The sequence below is a fragment of the Passer montanus genome, unplaced genomic scaffold (assembly GCF_014805655.1).
Source record: "Passer montanus isolate IOZ18808 unplaced genomic scaffold, ASM1480565v1 scaffold3, whole genome shotgun sequence".
NCBI lineage: Eukaryota > Metazoa > Chordata > Aves > Passeriformes > Passeridae > Passer > Passer montanus.
In genome coordinates, this window is record NW_024367707.1 from 9,501,361 (window position 1) to 9,526,421 (window position 25,061).

The 25,061-nt window shown below is 38.8% G+C and overlaps 1 protein-coding gene across 4 annotated transcripts; it reads right to left on the reverse strand.

Moving 5' to 3' along the window:
* Positions 1-800: 800 nt before the first annotated feature.
* MSL3 (MSL complex subunit 3) lies at positions 801-25,054 on the reverse strand. 4 transcript variants are annotated; one of them, XM_039714194.1, is made up of 13 exons: positions 22,246-22,440; positions 20,341-20,423; positions 19,659-19,754; positions 18,997-19,097; positions 17,758-17,849; positions 16,938-17,060; positions 16,317-16,477; positions 14,259-14,417; positions 13,737-13,999; positions 13,130-13,239; positions 12,840-12,939; positions 12,326-12,410; positions 801-3,023 (listed from the first exon to the last, which is right to left on the reverse strand). In XM_039714194.1, the coding sequence occupies exons 1-13, from the start codon at positions 22,342-22,344 to the stop codon at positions 2,924-2,926; spliced, it is 1,572 nt and encodes a 523-aa protein (XP_039570128.1). In that variant the 5' UTR covers positions 22,345-22,440; the 3' UTR covers positions 801-2,923. The 4 variants fall into 4 exon arrangements, with proteins under 4 accessions (XP_039570128.1, XP_039570131.1, XP_039570132.1 ...); XM_039714197.1 differs by lacking the exon at positions 22,246-22,440 and adding an exon at positions 21,474-21,552; XM_039714196.1 differs by lacking the exon at positions 22,246-22,440 and adding an exon at positions 24,876-25,054 and having other exon boundaries at positions 2,091-3,023.
* Positions 25,055-25,061: the final 7 nt, after the last annotated feature.

Here is a 25,061-nt window from a genome sequence, read left to right on the forward strand (position 1 = left end):
CTTACCAGTGTAAGTATGCACTGTGATTACAGTGGGATAATTTCCTGACATACACAATCAAAACTGCCTTCCCTTGGAAACAGAGCACGTGTGACTTGTACAAACAGGTATGTTGGTGTGAACTATCACTGCCCATTAACCTGCTTCCTCAGCTCAGCTGCTCTGCTGCAAGGGACTGTCTCTGAAGTCTGCTGGCAGACTCGCTCCTCTGAAGGCTCCTGTAGCCTGCTTCAGTCAGGCTTTCATATTCCTCCAGTTAGTCCACACCATTTTGACTCAATCAGATTAGAAAACACAGTATGAGTAATTCTATAAAGAGCAACTAAATAATGACAAATAGTAAAGTGCATCTTCCATCACCTCAGATGGATGTGGATCCCATCAAGTATCTGATCAGTCAAGGACATTCAAAGAGTTCCTTCAGATTCACACTGGCTCTATGACTACATTATTAAGCTTCCTGAGTTCAAAAACCCTTGAACATTACATTCCAAGTGAATTTTGGGGTCCACTCTGGTAAGTCTCTATATATTTGAAGACTAGTAAGAAATGTGCCTCTTGAGCACTCTGTTTCAAGTTTTTGCAAGTGTCTCCCACTGCTACAGCTTAAAAAATTTTAAAATCAGGTATTAAAATTTTGAATGTCATAAAAGAAGAGTGACAGTAAAGAGGGATGCCAAAGTTGCATATTACTGTAATTGAATTTATAAACCTAAACTTTTAAAATCCAAATATATATTCAAATATAAAAATTATATCAATTAGAAGTGTCAAGAAGCACAAAGAGGTACAACGTTGGAGAAAAGCTTCTAACTTTTATGAGAGTAAGATATTTTGTAATACTACATCCAACAGCAGCCTCAAAAGAATTTTATGAAAAATTTTGTTCACAAAGACTACACTATAACTGGACCATCAGAATTGTTTCCCCCTCACATCTTTTGAGCATCTCCATAAGGCAATACCACCAGTACTCCTGACCCCTTGATGCAGAAATTTTCATTTCAACACAGTTAAACACAGTTACACAACAGGACTCAATTCATAACGTGTCTTATACTCACAGGTGTAAAAAATGGAACAAAACCAGATCTGTCCTATTATACATGAGCATTCTTAAAATAGAAAGGATTCATTTTGAAGCTTCAGGCAGCATTCCTAGACTAATCTCGTGTTAGACAGTTTGTTCATATTTTGTTGAATTGTCTTTTAGACAAACAGCATTTAAACCTAGAATGAAACATGTTGAAAAAATTTTGATGTACATGGATTCTGCTAGAGATTCAAAACTTCTGTCATTTGAGAATGATGAAAGCTTACAAATATGGAGTTTTCTTGGTACAAGAGAAACATGTTTAAAAAAGAGTAGCACTGCTAAATGGCAATTTTTAGAATTAACAATCAAGAAAGCTGCATGCATCCATGCCACTGGTTTAACAACAACTGAGTTCAGCAGACTCTTCATAGAAGTTTTTCTCAAAAGGAGAACCTAAATTACTAAAACCTGAGTAATCCTAATCTTTTGAATTCATAAGCTTGAGCATACTACAGAACTCTGAAAAGTGACAATTAATATCAACAGCAGATTTTACATCTCTTTTGGTGTCTTAGCCTAAGCTTGCCATTTATGTTTGAAAGATGATGCCTTCAAATTACTAGTTTGCACAAATGTAAGGAAACTTGAGCTCCACATTATAGGTGAAAGTTTTCTGAACCAAGAGTGATTAATGCAGTCTGTAAACAAGAGTCCTGTTTTCTCTTAGTGCTTTTAAAATCTGTGTCTATCTTGACACAGCCAAGGATTTTGAAGGCCAGTGTTCTAAGTCCTGCATGCAGTTTCCACGCCAAGAATTATGTTTCAATTAATTTCTACTGAAAGTGTTGTCACATTTGTAGGAACTCAGTTCTCACTGAACTGCTATTTCCAGAGCCAAAGTGTCTAAAAATGTCTAAAGAGACATTCTTCAAGTCTGCAGAAGAACATCCAATGATACAGAAAGGGCTCCTCTCCATATGTTGTCAGTGCTCCCACCTCTCATTATACGCACACTTAGCACCCTCAAAAATACTAATTGAGCACAAACAAGATGTTTTAGACAGTCAAAATCACACATCCACACAGCAGCCACTGTGAACTTTATTAAGAAAATAAGTGTTTGCCAATTAAACTGCAATGACTTTACTGACTTTCCCATTTACTTGTGGAAAATCAGTTCTTTCATAACGGCTCTGGAAATCATTTATTGCCAGGTAAGTGCCGAATCCCTGGCTGTGTATGGTCTGCTCAGAACCCTGCCAGCTTTACCAGGAAAGGTCTATATACACCTTTGCAAAATGCCAAGTCAGCAACACATCTTTCATTCAAGCAACAAAGTCATTTTTGAGGCAGATGTCACACTAGTCAAACAGCAAAGCCACCTTTACATTAAGCAATCCTTTCTATCATGACAGTTCCACAGATGAAATGTAATTTTTGAGGAAAACAATCCATAAGGTACCAGTCACAAATTCTCTTCATGTAACTATTTAGTCAAGTCTTATTTCTCACACAGGAGAGGCTGAGCTACAACGAAACACAGCATGGTGATTTATCTTCATGAGAATGTCCTGTTGCCAATGCATCTGCTTTTGCATCCTTTGCTTTTTATTACTCTGAGTAGTCCTGTGCAGTAAAGTCAGAACAAGGCTTCTTCATTCATCTGGAGTCAGATTTATATCCAACCCTCTAAGTGACTCACACCACTGTCTGTACACATCTCTGAAAAGTAGTTCTCCATTCCTAAGTAATCCAACCATCATAAAGATATTTTCCAATGTCTTCAACTCCAGAAGTTGTTTTAATTTCTTTCTCATCTTGTAGCCATGTAGCAGAATAGCATTGTCATGGGCTATGTATAGTAGGATTTAATCCTTATTAATAGCTTCAGTAGATGGCCCGAGGATTTTTAGTACTGTAGTAGGCTTCACATGCAGCTACATAAGCAGATTCTGGGAAGAAATCATCATGGTATTCTGCTAAAAACCTGAGACGAAAGCACACACAAAAAAAAAAAAAAAGAACAGAATATGAAACATTTAAGAGAAAAGCTTTTTTCAAATTGATTTTTAAGCTCAGCAAAAACACAGCCTGGGAATTAAGAACTATTACTCTTTGAAATTTGGCATACAAAGAATTTGCCCTATTTTTTACAAGTTTCACATAGTAAGAAACAGTCTTCTTCTAGCATTCTGAAATTCAACAAGCACTAGAAAAAACCCTTAAGCTCAATAACAAAAAAAATTCCGAAAGTTAAACCTATACTTGGAAAAAGAATTCAAAGAACTAGCACAGAAAGAAAAATAAGTTATTTTTCTGCAACTTCTCTAAGTTGCCTGCTCAACATACTCCTTTCATTTATGCCCAAACCAGTATTTTCAGTTATCACTTTGTCAGTATCTTACCTCACAAATAGCCAGCAGCCATTAAGTCAAACTATATCTTTTAAGGCAAGTAAAGCTATGACTTTTCATATGTTTCATGTGCCTTTAGGGTCTCCATCTTCCAGGAGTACCTGATTTAAATATGGGTTTCAATGACAAAATACATCCTTTGTAAATTCAGTTTCTTAATTTCCTATTTCTGCAGAATGGTCTGCAAATAGTATTCAAACCACCAAGCACACAATATTTTATAATGCTTTCCTGCTCTGCTAACACACAACAGTTTCTTTGGTTTAGGACTGAAAAAGAAAATAAACAGTGCTGTTATGAATTTGTATATAACAAACAGCTAAAATGTATATAAGCTCTCTGCTCCTTCCTTTGATTTCAAAGACACTGGGTATACAAATGGAGGCAAAAGGGCAAAACAGTTATTAAACACAAGATTACATTCAAGCTGTACTTCAGAAGAAAACACAGACCTTCAAAAATACCTGGATATTAAAGATCAGCATCAATAAACATGGCAAAATGCTAGCTACATGTTTTACTAGTAGGAAACAAAACAAACAACAGAAAACAACGTCATTTACAGAATCTGTGTTCTCTCAAGGAACAGTGGCTGGGGCGATGACTTCACTATTGGAAGCTGAAAATATCAGTTTTGCATAGTCAACACTTTGGACACAGAAAGTCTAAATTAAAAAAAGATCTTCATGTGAATAGCATAAAAACTACAGGCTTTCTCCGACCTCACTCACTGCTGCACTGCCTGAACTAGGCATGTCCTTTGATCTACAGAGAGCCAAAGCATCAAGGAATACTGGCAAGATCCTCTAAATGAAGCACTTTAAATTTAATAACAAATATATTAATTGCTCAGAGCTCATAGCAAACAGTGACAGTACAAAATTGCAGATAAATGAAAAAGGGTTGATTTTCCCCCAATCCTTGCACTTGAACACAGGCATCAAATAAGTACTAAACTGGAGGAATAACTAGTTACATCCTACTAACTCTAAAAAAACAGTGAGAAATAGAAACTCTTTTAGAAGAAATCAATCCTTCATGGTGTCACCATTAATTTAGAAGGCACATTGTCAGCTTCTTCCATACTTCCTTATTTCACAGCAGCTCTGCAATTAACAGTATATAGAGGGTCCTAAATGGTTTCTGATGTAAAATGTTTCAAACCACTAAAAAGGAATACTCAAATTATAGCAATTTAGAAGCTAATAAAATACCCAAATCACCAACCACTATGACCTCTGATTTCAGTTAGCTACAAATCACTTTCTAGGATGAGGGGTTGGTATGAAGCAAGTGTGGAAAAGCCTCAAACTTAACAGGCTTGGACCTAAGTTTGAATGTATTTAGATTGTATAAGGTTGAGTCACAAGTGGTATTTAATTAATTATAATTAATAATTCTTCATTAACACACATTAATGACTCCAAGACATTAAAAAATTACAGGGGCTGATGAAAATCTTAGCATCTTTGCATAACATTCAGTAAAACACACTACTAAGAGCTAGATCATACAGGGTAATATGTTTTAAAAGAACCCTCAGAGGGCATTTGGGTAGCTGACAGTTCCAAGAATTTTAATGGCAAATAATGGAAAACAGGTTCACTTTCTCTTACAAATTTCCTGACTTTTGCTGAAATCAGTCATACATGCCAGTTTGGTGCATGCTGAAGTGACAGCTGGTACTGATGAGAAATTTAGCTGAGATGGTGCGCCACAGCTACAACTCAAAAAAGGGCAGAATGCACACAGTCAAATGTACATCTCCCTGTTCTTCATGTAACAGTTGTGGAAAGCAAAATACCCCAGAGCTAGCAAACAAATTATTTTCTGCAGAGAAGTAGGAGAAAACTACTGAAGGAACACAGTCAGCCTCTTTGCCAGTCTCTTCTATACCTGCATACAAAGAGCAGGGGCCCTTCTTGAAGCTGCTATTCGAAAGACATCACAGTGCAGAACACTGGCACTGAAATATTAGGAGTCTCCTAAGACTTTTGCCTACCAGATATTTTACTATTGCTTTGCTTTTGGACAAGCTAAAACAGCACCAAGATCAATTACACTGTTACCTGAAAGTCATGAGCCAAGATTTAAAGACAGAGGGAGCTGTAATTAGCAGACAGAGACAATGTTCAGCAACAGATAGAAAGCATATTGCTATCAAGCTATTCAGAAATTTTTTCATCATTTTTAACTTACAAATCTGATCCATTCAGTTACCTGTTGCATTATTGCCTTTTTCATTTTTATACTTTTTACAGAGTTCATATGCATACATGTACACAGTGAGACTGCTGATGAGCAACCAATTCTGGGATGCACAGTCCACATTGATTTGAGACTGCATGCATTTTTCATCATGAATGTCCACAAAAACAAACTCATGCTTTATACTCATGCTTAGAGAACATGGCACAATGCAGTTATTTTCCTCGCTACCACAGGTTCCTAGAAGGGCAACACTTCAGAAAGGTCTAGAGAGGATGGAGACAAGGGAAAAAGATGTGGGCAACTTAGGAATTCTTCAAGCTATGTTCTGATCTTCAAGTGTGGGTGTTTTAAGCAAGCAATAGCCTCACAAATACACTACCATCTGAGTGACTTATACAGGCAGATCTATCAAAAAGAAGAACTGAATTATCACTGTCCACATTAGAAGGCCATTTGACACACATCATGAACATATCTCAATAAGAGTCACTGAATTAGTATGAGTTATTTTAAGAGCATACTCTGGTGGGCCTTGCCTTGATACCACCAACAGAATTTATTACTGGAAGTCTCTGAATGAAGAAAAATAATTCTTTTAAATGTCAGCTACCATCACATGAATAAACTTAGGGACAGCCCAGAAAGTGTGAAAATGACAAAGAGGATGTCTTTCTAAAAACTAAGGTTTTAGAAAGACATCCTCAGCCATTAATGTATAAGAAGATAGTGTCCAAAGGAAAAGTTTCCAGGAAGGTGACCCTACACACTTCTGCCACAGAATTTTAAAAGGTAAGTAGACGCTTTGATGAGATCAGTGACCTGTTTGAAAGGTTACTGTAATGATCTATTTGAGTTTGCTAGAAGACCATTATGATTCCTAACGCCGTGAGTCACCTCATCAAAAGAAATGTCATTTGCAGATTAAGAAGTTACCTCATCTCTGACACTACTACTCAAATGCAGGATTTGAAAACTAAACGGCTTTAGGTTCACAAAAAAATATATGCCACCATCTGACCCTCACCCCTTCCCAATTTATAGGTCTGTCTCCATCTGGAAGGCTGTTCAGGGCAAAAGATGACAAAGGCCATCACAACCCCACTGCAGTCAACAGAAGAAGTGAATTGAGGTTTCAGATGTTTATTCCAATACCCAGTGGCTCAAGAACCATGCTAAAGGAATAAAATGGCCTGTTTTGTTGACTGGACTCATCACTCACTGATATATAGAAACTGAGATAATATTCCTTGGCCTTTTAAGAGGAAGTGTGGAGAACCCTGAAGATGCCAAGCTACCATCATAATATTTCCAAAAATCAGATTGAGTGAGTGAGAATTTAATTTTCCCAAAGACCTTTTGGGAAAACAGTCCTACAAGAGCTTAATACAGGAGTCCTTGGCTTGTCTTGAGGATGAAGACCCCATGACCCTAGAGCTGCCTTCTAAAAAAGCTACCATAACACATTTAAAGGACTTGGGGCAACCTCTACATGTAGATACATGATCCAAACCTCAGCTATTGACTAGCAATATGCTCATTCAAATTCCCAGGCACCTGATGATTTGGAAAGCAGAAGGAAGAGAAGCAATCCACATGGAGAGTTTCAGGAACAGTTTCTGGCAATGCAACAAACCCTTAGTCATGGACAATAAGCACCAATGAGCACATTCTGCAGACCAAGCAGCCAACAAAGCCCACAGAAAGCAAGAACCTGCACAATACCAGGTACTCACTAGTACCATTCTCTCTAAAGGTGCCAAAAGTTTGAGAGGGCCCAAAATGGTAATTAACTTTCTACTCAACTGTGCAAAGAGAATTCCTTCAGTTCAAAGTATTTCAAAACTTGGAAAAAAATGTTGATTTACATGTTTGTGCCCTCTAAACCCACATCTCCATTTATACTCAGAAACTTGATTTTTTCACATTTAGGTTCCAATTCCATTAACTTTTCTAGTGTGTCACAACCAAGTAACTGGTTAATCCAAAAAATTGAGAGGAAAAAACCCAGTGTAATTCAACAATACTAATCAGTTAATAATACAATGTAAGAAACACTGGCACAATTGCATTCTTTTCCATCTTTCAGAATGTGATTTTTAATCACTTGCCCTTTTGCAACTGAAGCCACAATGACTCACAACAAACTCTATCATAAAGCAACTCTGCCTAACTAAAGATGTCTTCTAATCCATTCACCATTTGCACTGCTTAATTTTTTCATTCTCAGACAAAAATAATCTCTCATAATTGTACATTAGCACAGACTAGTGGTGATAATTCACCACTGCAGTTATATAGAATAAAATTACTACACTCAAAATATGCTGTCAGCACCAGAGATCTATTTCTTAAGGTTACTCAAAACAACTTGTCATCTTTGTATATACACATTTTATTATTACAGTCCTCTGATTTGGCTTCCTTCTCAGAAAAACTCAACAGTATCAAAATATTTTTCTACCCATGGAGCAGAGTGACACAACAGATACAAGCAGATTTTAGAGCATCAGGGGGAAAAAATGAGATCTAAGCTTAAAGGAAATACTGAGTTTGAAATACCTGTGGGTTTTTAACAAAACTAAAATATTTGACTATTAGCTCTCCATAATCTGAACTAATACACTAATCATCTAAAAAGAGACTTACTAGAAATTTTAGAAGCAATATTTTAGAAGTATTTCATCACTTATTTATTTCTCTGTATTTCATCAAAGTCAAAATATCTGTCTATGCTTTTCTGTACCACTTCATTTTGCCTTTTTTACCAAAATGCAAATTACATTCTCTGAAATTACCTCAGTGAAGATGGGTCTTGCTCTTGCAAAGACAGACTTACTGTATCCTCCTCCTAACTCTTAAGAAGCTTCTATTGGTTAACAGACTTGGGAGAGGGCCTGTGATTCCAAAACAGTTTTCCAAGCCAAGGCCATGTGCAAATTAATGGAAACAGCAAAACAGAAACAGGCACCTTCCTGCCAGTCATTTCTCACCACTGAGGCAACCTCTGGAGGCTTGTTAGGCACCTTACAATGCCAGGAAATTGTAAAATACAGCATATGCAGCATTTTATTTCAAAAGTGGCTGAAATAATGGAATTAGTTTAAAGCTAATACTTTCTCTTACTCTAAAGCTATTAACAGGCAAGAAGATTTAATCAGGGGTCTTTTACTAGTCCAATTACCAGTTAGCACCAGTAAGCACCAGCTAAAGCATTAGCTCCCACTGCTTGGTCCTAAAGACTAAATGTGCACTAAGTGAAATTCAGTAAAACCAACTGGTGTGTCTAATTTTAGACTGCAAGTACTATTAATCATTTCAGAATTAAATAATTTAAGATTCAGAGTTTTATACTTAATTTGAGAATCTGATTTTCTTCCGCAAATTCTATTAGTGAGAAATAAACTTTCCTGTTCTCCATGAAAAAATTTTCATTTTGCACACTTGTGTGTCCAGAAAGCTGGACTAAGCACAGAGGGTAGAGTTTCTACTTAACAAGAAAGTCAAAAAGATGCATTTCATACATTCCTTAAAAATATATGTTGTCTGGGAAATTGAGAAAAATCTTGTCTAAGAGCAGTCTGAGGGCATAACTGGAAAATTATTATCCATGTAGCATCTCAAAGCTAATTTAATGCATCTATCATGAGCTAAGTAAACTCAAGACAACAAGCTCCCAGAAAAAGTATTACATTACATAAATCTCAGTTTCTCAGCCCATGGGAGATTAATAGTATAAACGGTAAACTATAAATTTTAGCCACAAAATCATAATTCAAAATTATATCAGTATCTGTGCAAGAACTAAATCAGATGTGTACTGCAGGAAAGTTTTATTTAAGAATACATAAACCACTAATGCTTGGACTACTCTACTAGACATCAAAGAAGATTCAGGAGTAGTTTAATTAAAGCAAGCAAACCCATCAATCCTTTGTCTGCTATTAGAGCAATAAAGAAAAGGAGAGTACTTCAGCTTCTCACTCAAGAGTAGTTCACTAAAAAAAAAACAAAAAAAAATTAAGCAGTCCTAAGTAAACTGGCAGCTATTACATAATGCATACAGATGTTGTAGGGAAGACCTTACTGTTCAAAAGTGAAGCCAGAACAGAATTGATATAAAGTATTTATAATAATCATCCATTAATCCTTTAATTCCCAAAAAGGGGAAGACAGAATGTGAAAACTGAAGAACTAATACAGATGCCTAAAGATTTTTAACTTTTTGTATCTTTCATGTATTTGTAACTTTGTAGATTGCTAAAGCATGGCTGCTGTTTCTAGCAATTTTCCTACCATTCTTCCCTACATTTAGAAACTATAAGCCAACCTTAGTGTTTAGTCTTACCTCAAGAGGAGAACCAACTACACAGACATTCTGTTTTTCAACCAGAATCTAGACTAGACACAAAAAAAGTGAGGCAAAAGAAACCTCTGCCTTCAGAGGGGCAAGACCCCAGGGATTATTACCTAGCCAACTAACCTTTTAATTGAACAATATGTGGTAAGTATACTAATTAACTGACTTTATAAAAATTGTGGAATTACTATACCACGTGCGGTTTTCGCCATATTGTGTACCTGAAAGCTTTCGAGTAGAGGTTTGCTTTTATATTCACTCTGACATTGTTGGGAACATCTATTCTATTTTCCAGGCCTCAGAAAAAGATGGCACCTCAAACTCAAATTGTCTTGTGATTAGAAACAGATAATGCAGAACTACTTCTGTGATAAAAATCATACACAAACAATTGTCTAGAAAATAACTGTTTGATGACTTTCAATGACAAGCAGCATGAAGAAATAAACACCCAAATGAAAAACTTTCCAAAGCACCAAGTGAATACATGTTGAAAAAAAAGTATCTAATAGTTTGCACTGGTTTCTGTTGCCCAGTAGCAAAGCTGACAAGGAAAGTAAACTAAGTATTTATTACAAAGCTACCTAAGATCAAATGCTTCCTCTACAGCAGTAACTGTAACTTTGAAGCTTTCTTGACACTGTCAAAAAAGAAACTGCTTGAAAAAACACAGCCTTCAAATATTTTGCTGTAACAGATACATGATAGACACATTATGCTTGCCTTGTGGGGCTCATTTTGGTTTTGTTGTAGCCTGGCCTCAAGGAGTGAAGCACACCTCTGGTTAAGTGTTTTCTGAAAGGAATGCAGGTTGTGTATTTGGAGGACTCTCCACTATGACACAAAGTATGGAAAGGGGGAGCTACTGAGAGATTTGCTTCAAAAGTACAGTCCTAGCTCCCTTAAAAATGCTGACATGAAAATATGATTTATTTGATTTCTATTTATACATGACTACACATTTTAATGAAATGCTCAGATGGAAAAGTACAACACATACAGATACTATCACTAGAAGTTTCAGTTCCCTTAAACAGCCCTTTTCCAATATGCAACCTTTATTTTATGTGGTGTAAGGGGATATGTTTCTCCTTTCGCCTATTCTAATCCATTAAAGCTTATCCATAGAATGGATATGAAAACATGGTATTAAAGACACTAAAGAACAGAGATCTGCTCTGATCAACACAGAAGAATCTGAACAGGCAGAAGTCTGATAAAAACTGATATGATCCACAGTGAGTTAAGCTCCCTAAAAATATTCACTGCAAGCAAAAACAGTCCTCCAACAATGAGCTTTAATTCTGTCCTGTTTAATTTAAAGGTATTTTGAATGCCAACAAGGATCTGACAAAAGAGATTCAAAATGGAATCAGTAAAATTTGACAATTAACTGCTCACAGAGAAAAACTGTGTATTGTAGAAACTTTGACATTGGAAACATCTTTTATTTTCAATAAGCAATTAAAGTAAAAGCATTTTAAAGCTTTCATCTCCCTGATGTCTAATGCAAGTTTGTTTTTTTATGCTGGTGTTGTGTTACCTTTCCCTAAGTGGCTACTGAAGTCCCTGACCCAATTTAAGTTATAATTTCCGTATCTGTTCCATTACCCTCTACAACACCTTCTCCCGAAAGTTTTCCTTGGTAATTTTGTTTCCCAGTGTACTGATGGTGCACAACACAGCGCCAACACAAGATATCTAACCACATCCTCAATGTCATGCAGAAATACTAATGACAGTACCTGATAAACCCATCTGATCAGGGTGCAGGTATGACCTTACAGACTCCAGTGGTGGAGCTAGTGTGGTCACACAGAGTGGTGTATCCCTACAAACCACTGACTGCATCAGAGAAACCTTTCTGTTCAAAGCTCAGTTAAGACAGACATTTAAGAAATCACTATAATTAAAAACACATTTTAAAGCACAAATTTCTCCCCCTGCTAATATTATAAAAAATACCAATGCAGACTCTGCATTTCTTCATTAAACATGCTTATACTTAACCAAGTCAGACTGGCCATTTTATACATATCAACAAACTTTCATACTTCAGTTCTGTATCAATGTGTTATGAAAATTCAAAGTAGAAAATTGTGATTCCCTTCAACTGGAATTAAAAAATTAAAAAAATCTTATATTCATCTTTACTTAAATTGCTATTGTTAAAATGGTATACTAATTTTATCATAATCTTGTGGTTATAGAAAATTAGTATCTTATTTTAAACTCTCTTTGCCATTCCAGGATATTTAGATCTATGTAACAATAGAAATACTGCTGTGGTACATTATGTCACATTACCTCAGAAACATCTCGAAGTGTTTTACTAAAGCCTTTAGGTTTTTGTCAGGAAAGCACATCTTCCCCAGTATTTCTGGTAGTTTTACTGTGAATAAAAGAAATAATGTTTATACCTCTTCTTGGACATGCAACTTCAAATTACTTTTATCCACTACACAGAAAAGAATATAAAAATTTCTTCTCACCACAGACCCCACTTTTCCTTGCAAGTTACTTTTGATCTTTCAAAGCCTTACTAAAAAGAAACATGCTGAGAAGGTGAATACTGCTGGGTTTAATGATGTTTGACAGTGTAGTGGAAGTAACATTGCTTTGCCTTTCTTAAATGAAGGCTTACAGAGCCAATAAAAGATAACCAAACTTATGAATAGCCTAAAAGTTCCAAACAGATTAAAATGTACATTCCTCCAAGAATAAAGATAAATTTAATAAACAGAAAAATCACTCTGATATCAGGACTGGAAAAAAAATATAAAGCAACTTTGATTGAGCAGAGAATTTTGCATTAGTTTACCAAACATCCTCAGCAAATGTTGAGATCCATAGATATATGAGGGAGGTGGTGGTTGATCACTTGGTGGATAATTCTCTGGCATCAATTTCCAGGACAAAACCTACAGATAAAATAAGAAAATACCGGTTATGAAAACTTTATAGCACCATAAATAATTTAGACTGTACAGAACTTCAAATTCAAAGATGAAATAAGTAATAGCAACAAAATCTTTTCTTCCGTAGCCCTACTCTGAGGTCCACAAAACTATTAATCCTTGAATCTAGGACAGTAACATCCAAATCTGTTACCTCATTCAACTCGTTGTTTCTTCTACCTTCAAAGCCAGTAAACACCGTGCTCCCTTCTTTGCTAGGAGTCAGAGTTATAGGTGAAGACGACCCACTATGGACAGGGGTTTCTTCAAAATGAAAGGAAAAACAAAACAAAACAAATAAGAGAAATTTTACTACTTGTATCTATAAGCCATTAAATGCATCTAAGGCCTGCTGCTAAAATGTCTGAAGTCTTAAACACTGAAATTCAATAAAAGTTATCCTAAAATAGACTTTCAGAAAAGCAGCTTATTGCATTCTGTGGAAAAATATACCAAAGTACTGACAATATTGCTTTGTATTTCTCTCTTTGGTAAGAAGGCCTCAGAGTTAAAGAACAATAAAAGTTATCCTAAAATAGACTTTCAGAAAAGCAGCTTATTGCATTCTGTGGAAAAATATACCAGAGTACTGACAATATTGTTTTGTATTTCTCTCTTTGGTAATAAGGCCTCAGAGTTAAAGAATTGATACAAAAAGTGAATGACTTCCATTTCTTTCACTGAGTTTACAGCCCATTCAGCACTAAAAGAACAGAACTTTCAGCTCTGTTTAGACCCACAATGTAAAAAGAAAAACCTACTTTTTTCCAGGTGCAAGAAGAGCTTTGGCATGGAAGCGGGGGTCTCGAGGTGCCGCCGTTTCGGCTGGGGGGACGCGCTGCTCTCTGACAGCCTGTCGCAGTTGGAGCTGTGGCGCGTCGAACGCCTCAGCGACTGCAGGATCTCGGGTTCGGCTTTCCGCCTCTTCGGCGTGGCTGGCTCCCCTGTGGTGGGCTGGCTGTCAGTCGACTGAGGCGTGGGTGGATTCAGCAGAGGAGGGCTTGGGGAAAGTTCCTCCTGATTTCTAGGAAATTAGGGCAGGATTACAGAATTGAAGAGGTCAGGGCTCTAGTCACAAAAGAAATTATTCTAGTTTTACAGATGTTATTGAACACTTTTATTCAGATAAGCCAATCTCCTCCCAGTAACTATTACATGGCAATGAGTTCTTCTATTAAATTCTATTTTCCAGATATATACTTATCTTCAAATCAAAGTTAAAAACCGTAACATTCGCCTACCTTCTGAGATAAGCAGTATTAAACTTCTTATATCTAACCTACCTGTTAGTATTTGTTGAGTTTTCTTTGATAGGAAGAAAGAATTTTGATGAAGTCACCTTCTTAAACTGGGCTTGTTCATAAGGATAGAGCAAAATTAAGGGAAGCGTGAAGTCAAAGGTTATTCTCAGCCCATCCACCATCTCTTTACATAGCTCGACACTAGAGGGGAAAAAAATTATGAATTTCTTAGTTGCATGGCACTATTTTTCAGCATAGTTGCACAAAATTGCTCTTTAATACAGTCCATTAACATCATAACTACAATATGCTGATTCAATCACTAAGTAATGATAAGTGGTGAAAAACACACTTAAAAAGATAGTGATTGCTCTTGTTAACTTCAGAAATACAAGTCTTTTTAAAACGTCTGCTTCATAACCTCAAACAAAATCACACAACTGTTGTATGACACTATTCACTAAACTAATAAAATCTACTGTGGAGTAAATAAAATTAGTCAGGTGTTTTTTAGGTAAACATTATTTTGGTTGTCCAAGTTCACTACACTGAAAAAAGAGGCACCTGCCAGAAAAAGTAAGTATTAAACAGACTTAATCTCTGGATTCAGTCAAAAGGCATAAGCAGAATTTGACCTATAGCCACTAAGATGCAGTTAAGGCTGTGCTCAAGAGATATCCAGTGAACCAACAAAACCAGATACATTTGCATGGGAGAGCAGTTTCCAATGGTCTGCTCTGCTAATCAGAGCACTACACTTGGAGGCTACCAGGAATTTCAGTTTCAGGTCTGTGTGAAAGATTTACAAGGTTAGGTGATGAGTACAAGAGCTGTTACAAGAACCAAGAACACAGAGTGCAGCACACCTGCAACATCTCTCACCTTTGTGAAGATCTTCCCCTCTCATTATTTCAAGTGCATATATGTGCATGGTAACAGAATTTGATTCTGCCAAAATGATCCATGTTTGAAATTCCAAACTTCCAATATTTCATATCACCTACTAAAACTACTACACATGAATTGGGTCAGGGGACCATCATGTGTAGAAATTCTATAAATCCAAGAAGGTAAATAACCATTAAGGCAAATACAATGAAGATGTCAGCTGAATCTCTCCCACTTAATGATTACTGAAACTATACCAAATTTTTTACTAAAGCACTGTTTTTATTGAGGAAGTGACTTGAACATCAACCTGTAAAAATCATAATGTGTGTAAAACCTTCTGTTCATATTTCTGATATTTTATCTAACCTTTTGTTTGGGAGATTATACTACAAAGAAGGAAAAGTGTCAATCTGTCAAGGAATGAATGACACCAACATAAAAGAAGACACTCAGGCTAAAATATTGCAAGGAATAGCATAACTACACACCATCAGAATAGAACACTGACACAAGTCAGGATTTCTCAATAAAATAACAAGATTTCACCCCATTGTACTTAGACAGAAGCAGTCTCATCTAATATCAAAAATCTTTAACATAAGAGAAAAAATCCCCAAAACAATCAAAAACCACCACACTGCAAACATGCATGGTCAATGCATTTGTAACATGGTAGAAGAACATACAGCTCAGCTGAGAAAACAGACTAAAACACAAATTTCAACAAACCAGGTTTTGTGCTACCATGGTTTCTCTACATACTAACTCTAGGATTTAAGATCATATACCCATTTAAAACAAACAAACAACTTGCACTTGGAGTTCTTTGTAAGTGTTTGTAATTTTATCCTTTTTAAAATGTGAACCTGTTCAAGTTTATCTAAGCAGGGTATTCTTATATCAGATATGAAATTCTCCACATTGACAACAGCAACACATTCTTCCAAATGGATCTCAATATTTGTAAGAATTTAGATGATAGAACAGGATATTGATACTTTTGCATAATGACTTTTCAGTGTATAGGGACTCTCTCAATGATAAACAAATTATCAGTGTTACTCTGCTATAGTTAGCTATCAAATACTTTGAGCCCTGTAAATAGATATACAATGTGGTATAAGCTCACAGAAGTGAACAACCATAAAACAACACAGAATTTAAGTTCATTCTTCTTGTGACAACAGCAGTAGACTAAAGATTACTCACTTCTTCTCTGGTGGCACATAATGAAGATTCATATTAGCATGTGGAGTCATCTGATGGTGCCGAGACCTTTCATTGGCTGAAAAAGCAGCATTAATTGCAAAGTGTTTTACATATGACTCCAAGATGGTTATTATATTTGTCTGGCAAGGAAGCTTCACTAGCTGAAAAAGAAACAACAAATTAATGTCTTATAAAAACAATAAGTTGTAACTAATTTAATTATTAGTTATTAGTTGTAACTCATTTAGTAAATACCTACTGCATAAAGCAAATTCAGGACTGTATAATTTCAACCTTAAACTGCATTTCTATCAACATCAGGAGAAACAATAAACATGGTCAGATTAACAAGTCTGCTGCATTTCCAGCTGTCAAAAGCAAACTGCATTCTAAAGCACAATCAGGAACCACAACAGTACACTGCTAAATATGACAAGCCACTGTTACAGCTATAGAGAACTCTACTCCCTACCTCTTTGTATTCCTCCTTGCCCTGTCTGAACTCAACATGAACATAAAAAGTTGAAGTTAAAAACCTCCAGGAGTTGTATAAACAAAAACTACTTTTGACACCCTCCTCACACCCCCATGCACATTAGAGCCCCAACTTTTATTTTATACCCTTTTTCTTCTATTAATATAGTAGCAGTCTTCCTCAAGCTTCTTTTTCAAGACTTCAGGAATTTCTATGCTTATTGCTCTTTCTTCCATGTCCCTTTTTGTATGAGTATCTTGTTCTTCTTTCTACAACAGATCAGTGAAAGAAAACAACATATCAGTTGTGAAAAAAGAACTTCAATAGTAAAGATACAAGCGGATAACAGCCTTAAACTCTCTAACAATACTGCTCTTGAAAACATCTGCAAATTCATTTTTTAAACCTTTTTTTAATTTAGCGTTCTCTTAAGTATTTAACTAAAAAAAACCCAGAAATTTGTTAGGTGTTGCTGATTCAGATAACCCGCACTGTAGTAGTTAAAGTCTACACATCTTCAGATCAACTCTTTACTGCAGAAAAATAAATGTTTTTTTTCTTGAAAACAATCCTCTCTATGTTTTAACTTAAGACCAGGATTGACATGTCTGTTTCACAGTAAAATAAAAGACAAACATCCTGGGATTGTCCAACCTGCATAAACAGCAGCACCCACAAAAGTGGAAAATCTATTCTGCTACATTTTCTCCACATAAGCCTTTTGTGTCGAATGAGAAGGAAAGAAACAAATGTGTATTTTTAGCATTCTATCATACAGTTCTATAAGAAAATGACATTGTATAATTTTCAAAATCACAACCACAGTAAACACCAGGAATAAGAAAATTATGCTTTTAATTCCAGCTAAATTACCAGTTGTGGCATATATTTCATCTACTTCAATTTTTCCAGAGTTTCAAGTGCAGATGTTTAAATTCTATTAACTTAAGGAACACACAAAAATACCATTTCTGTCCTCTCATCTATGTCACTTTCTTCACTTTTTATTTCTTCATCTGTTCCTTCATCACTGTCATCAGACGAAGAACTACTTATAGCTGCATAAAAGAGATTTCACATATTTATTATTACATTACAGAGCTTATGACCAATCAGTTTGAGGCCTCAACACAAAAAAGCAAAAAACAAAAAACCCAACCCACTAAAAAAACACAATTATCTTGTTATATTTAATGAGGATGAGTAATTCTAACTGAATTAAACATACATTATTTACAGCCCACTACAAATATTTTAAACATGTAAGATGAGTTAATAGGAAGTCTTCTTGCCTCTTCTTTAATTGAAAAACACTCACTTTTAAAAGCTCTCTACATTCCTGAGCACCCACATTTTCATTGGACTTCAGTTCTGCACAGGGGATTAACATATTAATCATTCCATCAAAAGGCATGAATCTGTGCAGCAGCAGTTCCCAGAACATCAGTTAAGTGCCAGCCAATGTTCCTGCTGGCTTTCTAGTCACAAAGGAAAATGCAGGAAATTAAAAATCTGGCTTGAAAGTGAAATCAGCCAGTCAGCTGACAAGAAACAGACCTTTGTGTGAGGTAGACTAGGGAAAAAAATAATCTTATTGCCCTCAAACACACACAAATACTAGCAGGGAAATGTGTTTCCTAACATCAAACAAAGAAATGTCAGGGCTTCTCACACCTATTAATACTACACTGAAGAAAACAGCATTAAGCTCTGAAATTGCTGATTAGAACTATTGAGTAGAAGAAATGCAAGGAGAAGCAGCTGGATTACAAGACGAAAATAGATATTAACAGCTGCCTAGCATGAAATATAGTTCTCACTCTTCACATGACTGCCTTTGTATATTTCAGGTAGGACCATTACACTCCCATGGCAAGTGACTGCATGCACTTATCCCCAGGTCAAGGCATCCCACCAGTTACCAAAGGATGAAAACAAACTCACAGTTTTCGCTACTCTCATCATTTTCTTCAGCAGGAAGGCTTTTTAACACAGAGTCAACACCAGGCAACCTGCAGCGTCTCTTCTTTCTTCCCTTTCTTCTCCTACAGAACATAAAATGGTTCACTGACATTTGGGTAATATTATTTCATTCATTTATCCTAACTAATTTGATTATGTGTAAATGCACATGAAACCTATGTTTGCCACTTATCCCCAGGTCAAGGCATCCCACCAGTTACCAAAGGATGAAAACAAACTCACAGTTTTCGCTACTCTCATCATTTTCTTCAGCAGGAAGGCTTTTTAACACAGAGTCAACACCAGGCAACCTGCAGCGTCTCTTCTTTCTTCCCTTTCTTCTCCTACAGAACATAAAATGGTTCACTGACATTTGGGTAATATTTCATTCGTTTATCCTAGCTAATTTGATTATGTGTAAATGCACAGGAAACCTCTGTTTGTGTTATTCTCATTAATTAAAGTTGAAAACATTTGGACAATGCTTATTCGAGAGTGGATACCCCAATATCTGTACACTACCTCACATTCATGTCCTCAGGCAGATCCTCTAGCCATGGCTAACCAGATTTTAGATCATTGCCTTTGTCTCAAAAATACTTCAGGTTTTCCTAAAGTATTTTGCAAGTACATTTCTTTGGGAAGATGCAGATCCGACACACAGGCATTTCACAGCAATAGTTAAGAATGACATAGCTAACATAAGAGCTGCTAGTCTTTTAGACTGTTAATAACAATCTACAGGTCTCTAGCTTAGAGTAGCTCTCTAGAATGCACTGTGTTATGCATATATCTATCACCTACAGCATGAGCTCAGACACCAAGGGCAAATGTAGACACCTGGATGTATTTGTCTGAATCTGAAAATGAATCTCATTTATTTTGAGGCCAAAAGGATTCCTTACATGCGAGCCACAGCCTTCCGTGCCAATTTACGCTGTAATCTGCGGTTTTCGTCTGTATCCCGAAGAACATGATCTTCAGCTGCCCATCTATCCCAGCTAAGGACAGGTCAAAAGAAAGTACAAAATTACTATGAATATATGCCACTGGTAATATATGATTACCAATGAATTAATATACTTTAAGTCTACAAAGGACTTGTGTAGTGTCATTCAAAAAACATTTCCATCACAAGGTCTGGCCTTTTCTCTGTTCACATGGCTTCAGCTCTCACGTTGCCATCTAAAATCTCTCAAGCCTTGACATAACCCAAAACAGCATTTCTAGCACTGACACATACTATCAATCACAGTCAAGACACTACACTCATGTACTGACCCTGATAACCAAACAATCCAGAGCTAGATTTAACAAAGCATAAACCTTTTATTAATGGAAACTTAGGTGCCATAAGTATATGCCACAGACAGATAGCCCATAAGGTTTAAACTCATATCTATCAAACCGATTCACTGAAATTTATGGATACAGACCAATGTCAACATGAGTAAGTATATTAAAGGCATTCACAAAAACAAAAATACTCCTGCAAACATTGGTCCCTCGATGTTCTATGCAAAGCCTGTCCTTGCAAAATAAAATAGAAGAAATGGAAGAACTGAAACCACACATATATGTTCTTACCTTCTGTTCCAACCGTTAAAATGGATCAGATATTCTGGAATCTTTCTGCCTTTCTCATCTTTTCCAACAACAATATCAACAATCTGAAACAAATATTGAATGGTACATATTAAAAAGCTTGAGCAAAAGTAAGCCTTTGGGTATTTATGAATTTTATGCACAAAGAAAGAAAGAAAGAAAAGAAAATTAAATAGACTTGATACTTTGCCAGTTAATATTGACATGAACAGAAGATAAGGATTATATGATTAGAAAACCTAGCTTTCTTATTAGCTAGTCTTAACATTGCAGACTGCTCACTCTCTTTGTCCTATCCTCAAAGGTCTCATGCCTTCAAGACAGACAAAGGGAGACATCAAACAGATATGCAGAATTGTCCTGCTTACACTTTCTCCCCTGTGCTGTCTGCTCAAGCCCCCTAAGCAGGAAACTCAGTTCTCTATACATAAACCTCAGAAATACTGCTCTGTTGAACACCACAGACTCTCAGCCACCAAACATTAACAGGCTTTGGGAATATCTCAACCCTTGTTTTCTTCCATTTTCACAAATGTGCAATGGCCAGTCTGAAAAGGCCTGCACCTCAGAAGAAAAAGATATGGTGCCTGCACTTGAGAGACTTTCAACAGATCCCTATCAGTACTTAGGCTACAGTGATGTTTTAATTTGGCTGTCCAGAAATTAAGAACTAGTCACAGATGGTTATGCTGTTTAGGGAACTTGACCGTAAAGAAGAAAAGGTACTATGCATTTTTGTACTCAGGTTATAGGTTTATAGGGACAGCAAATACAGCAGCCAGGTTGTCATGACATAGGAGTAAATGTAGAAACAAAAGGGCAGCCCAAAATATTACGGGACGGTGGCATTCCTAATCAAAGATTAGGAGAAACACAGATAAGCACAACTCACAAACCTGCAGCAAAAAGTACTAATTTCATCAAGAATCCAGTTACAACACTTTCTTTTTTATCCCTCTCTGTAACAAAAAACCACACAGAACTCTGTTTCTAAGTCGGACACAGATGGTTTAGGATTGAAAAATAATCTTGTGATATCCTATATTTACATAAAGCTCTATCATTACTCTCACTACTCTTACGGTTAGGCCCTAATTGAGGCAGTCACCACTTACTGCAACACCTATGGCCCACCGCGCACTGTTTATTCTCCTATTTCCGTATATTCTCCTTCACCAGCGGTACTATTTATACCTTTCTGAAACGCAGAAGGGCGGGCAGTAAGCGTGGGAAAGCGTGGGGGGAAATAAATCCAGCTACGCTACAAAACTGCAGGGGTGGCAGTAAGACTTCAGAATTACTTTGCAGGTGCTCAGCCGAGAACGGAAGGCGCGGAGCGCAGCAGACGCTGCCAGAGGCGCTCGGCGGCCCCGCGGTCTACCTGCCGCGACAGGCAGGCCCCATGGCCCCTGCAGCCAGCGCGGGCAAGGCCCAGAGGCTCGCAAGCAGCTGCTACGCGCACCCCCCACCCCTGGGCTCCCGTGGAGCGGGGAGAGAGCTGAGCCCCACCGGGGCACCGGCCTGAGCCGCCCGCGGAGAGCAACAACGGAGGGAGGCCAGGCCTGGCGGGGACGGCACCGCCTCGCTTCGTCTCCCTGTCCCGTGGCGGCCCCCGCACCGCGGCCTCCCCGCCTGCTCCCTCCTCCCCGGGCCAGCACCCGCTTCCCGCAACAAGTGCGGCTGCCGGCGGAGCCGCCTCCCCGGCCGGGCCCACAGCCGCTTCCCGCGCCGCCTCCCGCCCGGGGGCGCGCCCAGCGCCCGGCGGGAGCGGTAACGGGAGAGCAGGAGCCGTAACGGGAGCGGGCGGGCCGCGCGCCGGCCCCGCCCCGCGCCCTCCCGCCCGGGGAGACGCGGGAGGGGGAGGCAGGAGCGCGCGCGGCCGGTCACCTTGGCATCATAGAGCACTTTGGCTTTGGTGGGGTCGGGCTCGAAGCAGAGAACTCTCTCTCCCCGGTGGAACTTAAATTTCATTCCCCGCGAGGTCATTTGTTCATCATGGCGCAAAGGAGAGGAGCCCCGCCCGCTCCCGCGGGGAGGCGCCGCGGACGGCCCGGCCCCGCCCCGCCCCCGGCTCCTCCGGCGGGGGCGGNCGCGGGGTGCGGGAGCCGGCGGCGGGAGGGGCGGCGGCGGCGTGGGGGACGCGTCCCGCCGGGCGGAGGGACGGCCGCCTGCCCTGGGCCAGGGGAGTCCCTGGAGGAGCCGAGAGCTCCCGGCCGTGGCGGCGGTGCCTCAGCGCTGTGGGAGCCGAGGCGTGCGCTGGGCCTGTGTCCGCCAGCGGAGCGGGGTGCGGGTGAGGGTTAAGTGAAAACAGCAGCTGCCCTTCTCTCTGCTGCTGCTTCCCCCAAACATCAGCAGACGTTCCCATTCCTCATCCTCTTTGCCGCGTTCTCTGCTGAGCGAAGAACCGCCCCTACTCCCAAGATGGCTTTGTGTACATTGTAACCTCCCGCAAGGTTTGTTTTGCTCTGTGTGGTTCTTTCAGCCTTCCTTCAGGAAAATAAAACCAGAAATAAATAGGGTGTTGGGACTAGAAACCCAATCTGCTGTTTAATTTCAGATTCTGCAAGCACACATATAGTGCAGACAATCAAAATCAATACACAGCTTTCTTGCCAGTTTATGCTGACTGATGCCTGGAAGGGACCTCGTGGGGTTCAGCCAGGGGAATGCTGCAGTTTCCCACACGATGTTATTAGATGCTCCCTCAGGCTGTTGCAGTTTTTATGCCAGTTCTGGATTTCTGATTTACACAAGACCATAACAGGGCTGGGAGGCCTGGGCTTAGCCAGCCTTGTGGAAAGACCACTTAATTTGTGATTATTTCGCATTTCTGAAGTTGTTTTTCTGCGGAAGCTGTTCAGGAGATGGATGACACTAGACTGTGCAACTGTGCATACATTAGTTTGGTGCTAAGGGGAAGAGGATTTTGAATCCTCATATCTTTTTTCCAGTCACTGATAGCAAAGCTGGAAGCTGTAAGGAATTCTATGGGATAGAACACGTAATTCTAGTGTATTACCAGAAAGTTTCTGATGGTAAAAAGTGATAGGGAGTACTCAGAAAACAAGATTCTGAGAAGGTGACTGCTCCTTAGGATAGGATGGACTGAGTATTCAGTTTCTTTTTATTCAAAACATACATATTTTTATAGTGGGAATGGTAAGAAAAGCCTGTAAACCTGCTGCTAAAACTGGGTGGAGTGAAAGAAGCCAATTGATGGAAAAGAGTGAGAGAAATTAAGGAAGCATTCCTGAAATTGTTCGGAGCCCATCGATGGAAACAGGCTCCAAAAGTGCAGGAAGTGTTACTTAAGTTACTTTTTTTTTTTTTTGGAGAACAAAACTTCTTCCAAGGGACTACCATGCTTTAAAAATGGGGGGAAACAGCAACAAACAAACAAAAAAAAAAAAAAAAAAAAAAAAAGGGAAGGAGAATCATCAACTAGTGCTTGTGTCCCTGCCTCCAACCTGGTGTTAAGAGTACTCACAGAAGAGAAGCTTCACACCACTTCTGCTTCTTCTAAACAGCTTATGTATTTCCACACTGCCTCCTAGATTCCTCTTTTTCCTTCCTCCCCACTGATGTCCACTTGCAGACTCTGCTTCTTGTTTGTCTCAGCTTCTCCTAGGTCACCTCATCTCACTTTTATGGCTCCCACCCAATCTACTCCTCAAATCTTTTGATTCTAATTTCTTTCTGCTTGGGTCTCCTAATACTTACATACAGCTCTCTGCCACAGCATTTGAGATCCAGTTGTTGCCCTGTCTACTCTCTCCCTGCTCCCATTCTGGGATAGATGCACATGTACATCCATCCTTATCTCCCTGAGCCACCTTGCTGTAGATAATCCTTGCCTGCAGATCCCCAGCCTTGTCAGATCTCCTACCAAGGCTCCTCCTCTAGCAGGGCTTTCAAAATCCTGTATGTGAGCTGTGCTTAACTAAGATCCATCCAAAGGGAGACAGAAGAGGAGAAATGTTGGTGTGTTTACAGAAAACCCGGCTGTGCTTAACTAAGATCCATCCAAAGGGAGACGGAAAAGTGCTGGTGTGTTTATGGAAAACCCATGATAATGCTACCCAGGCAATGCCTACTTCTAGATAAAATACAGAACATGGACTTTTCAAAGGTACTGAGTTCTCCATAGTGAAAACTGCCAAATGGCTGCCCAAAATCAAAAATATAGAGCAACAGCCACTTGGCAAATGGTGTTTGCGTGTGTATGTACGTACTGCCTGTGTAGCACCTGCTGTGAGTTGTTCCTGCCATGTACAGCACATAAACAAAAGGCCCGGTATAGATACAGGAGGTTTAGCAAAGCTTGAACTACAGCTCCTCGCTCACAGGCAGCAAGTCTAGAGCAAGGAGAAGGCACAGGCAGCAGAGCAATGTCGGGCAGTGCAATCCTCAGGAGCGCCATCCCAGACACTGAGCAACAGTGAAGGGGGGTGGGCGGCGGGAGAGGCCAGCGGCAGGGTTTGCTAAATATTGCTGAAGCAGGAGATGAGCTGACCCACCACGTATTTTGAGGACATTCCCAGGACACTACATCGCCTCCAGGAAAGAAAAGCAGATTTACAGCTCCTCTGGGAGACAGAGCAGCCCGGCAGTGGAGACTCCGGCCTCTTGCCAAAGTGAACCCAACGAGATCATGAGGGCTAATTCGGCTAATTGGAGGATCTATTTCAGCTGTGCGCCTCCCC

What these genes read in the sequence shown, in the direction of transcription:
- MSL3 (XM_039714194.1), bottom strand. Translation starts at nt 22,344, where the DNA reads ATGACCTCGCGGGGAATGAAATTTAAGTTCCACCGGGGAGAGAGAGTT. An exon ending in ATATTAATAGAAGAAAAAGG is followed by an intron (nt 16,478 to 16,937) that starts GTATAAAATAAA and finishes TTTCTTTTTCAG; the next exon opens with CTAGTGAAGCTTCCTTGCCA. An exon ending in AACTCAACAAATACTAACAG is followed by an intron (nt 14,000 to 14,258) that starts GTAGGTTAGATA and finishes CTAATTTCCTAG; the next exon opens with AAATCAGGAGGAACTTTCCC.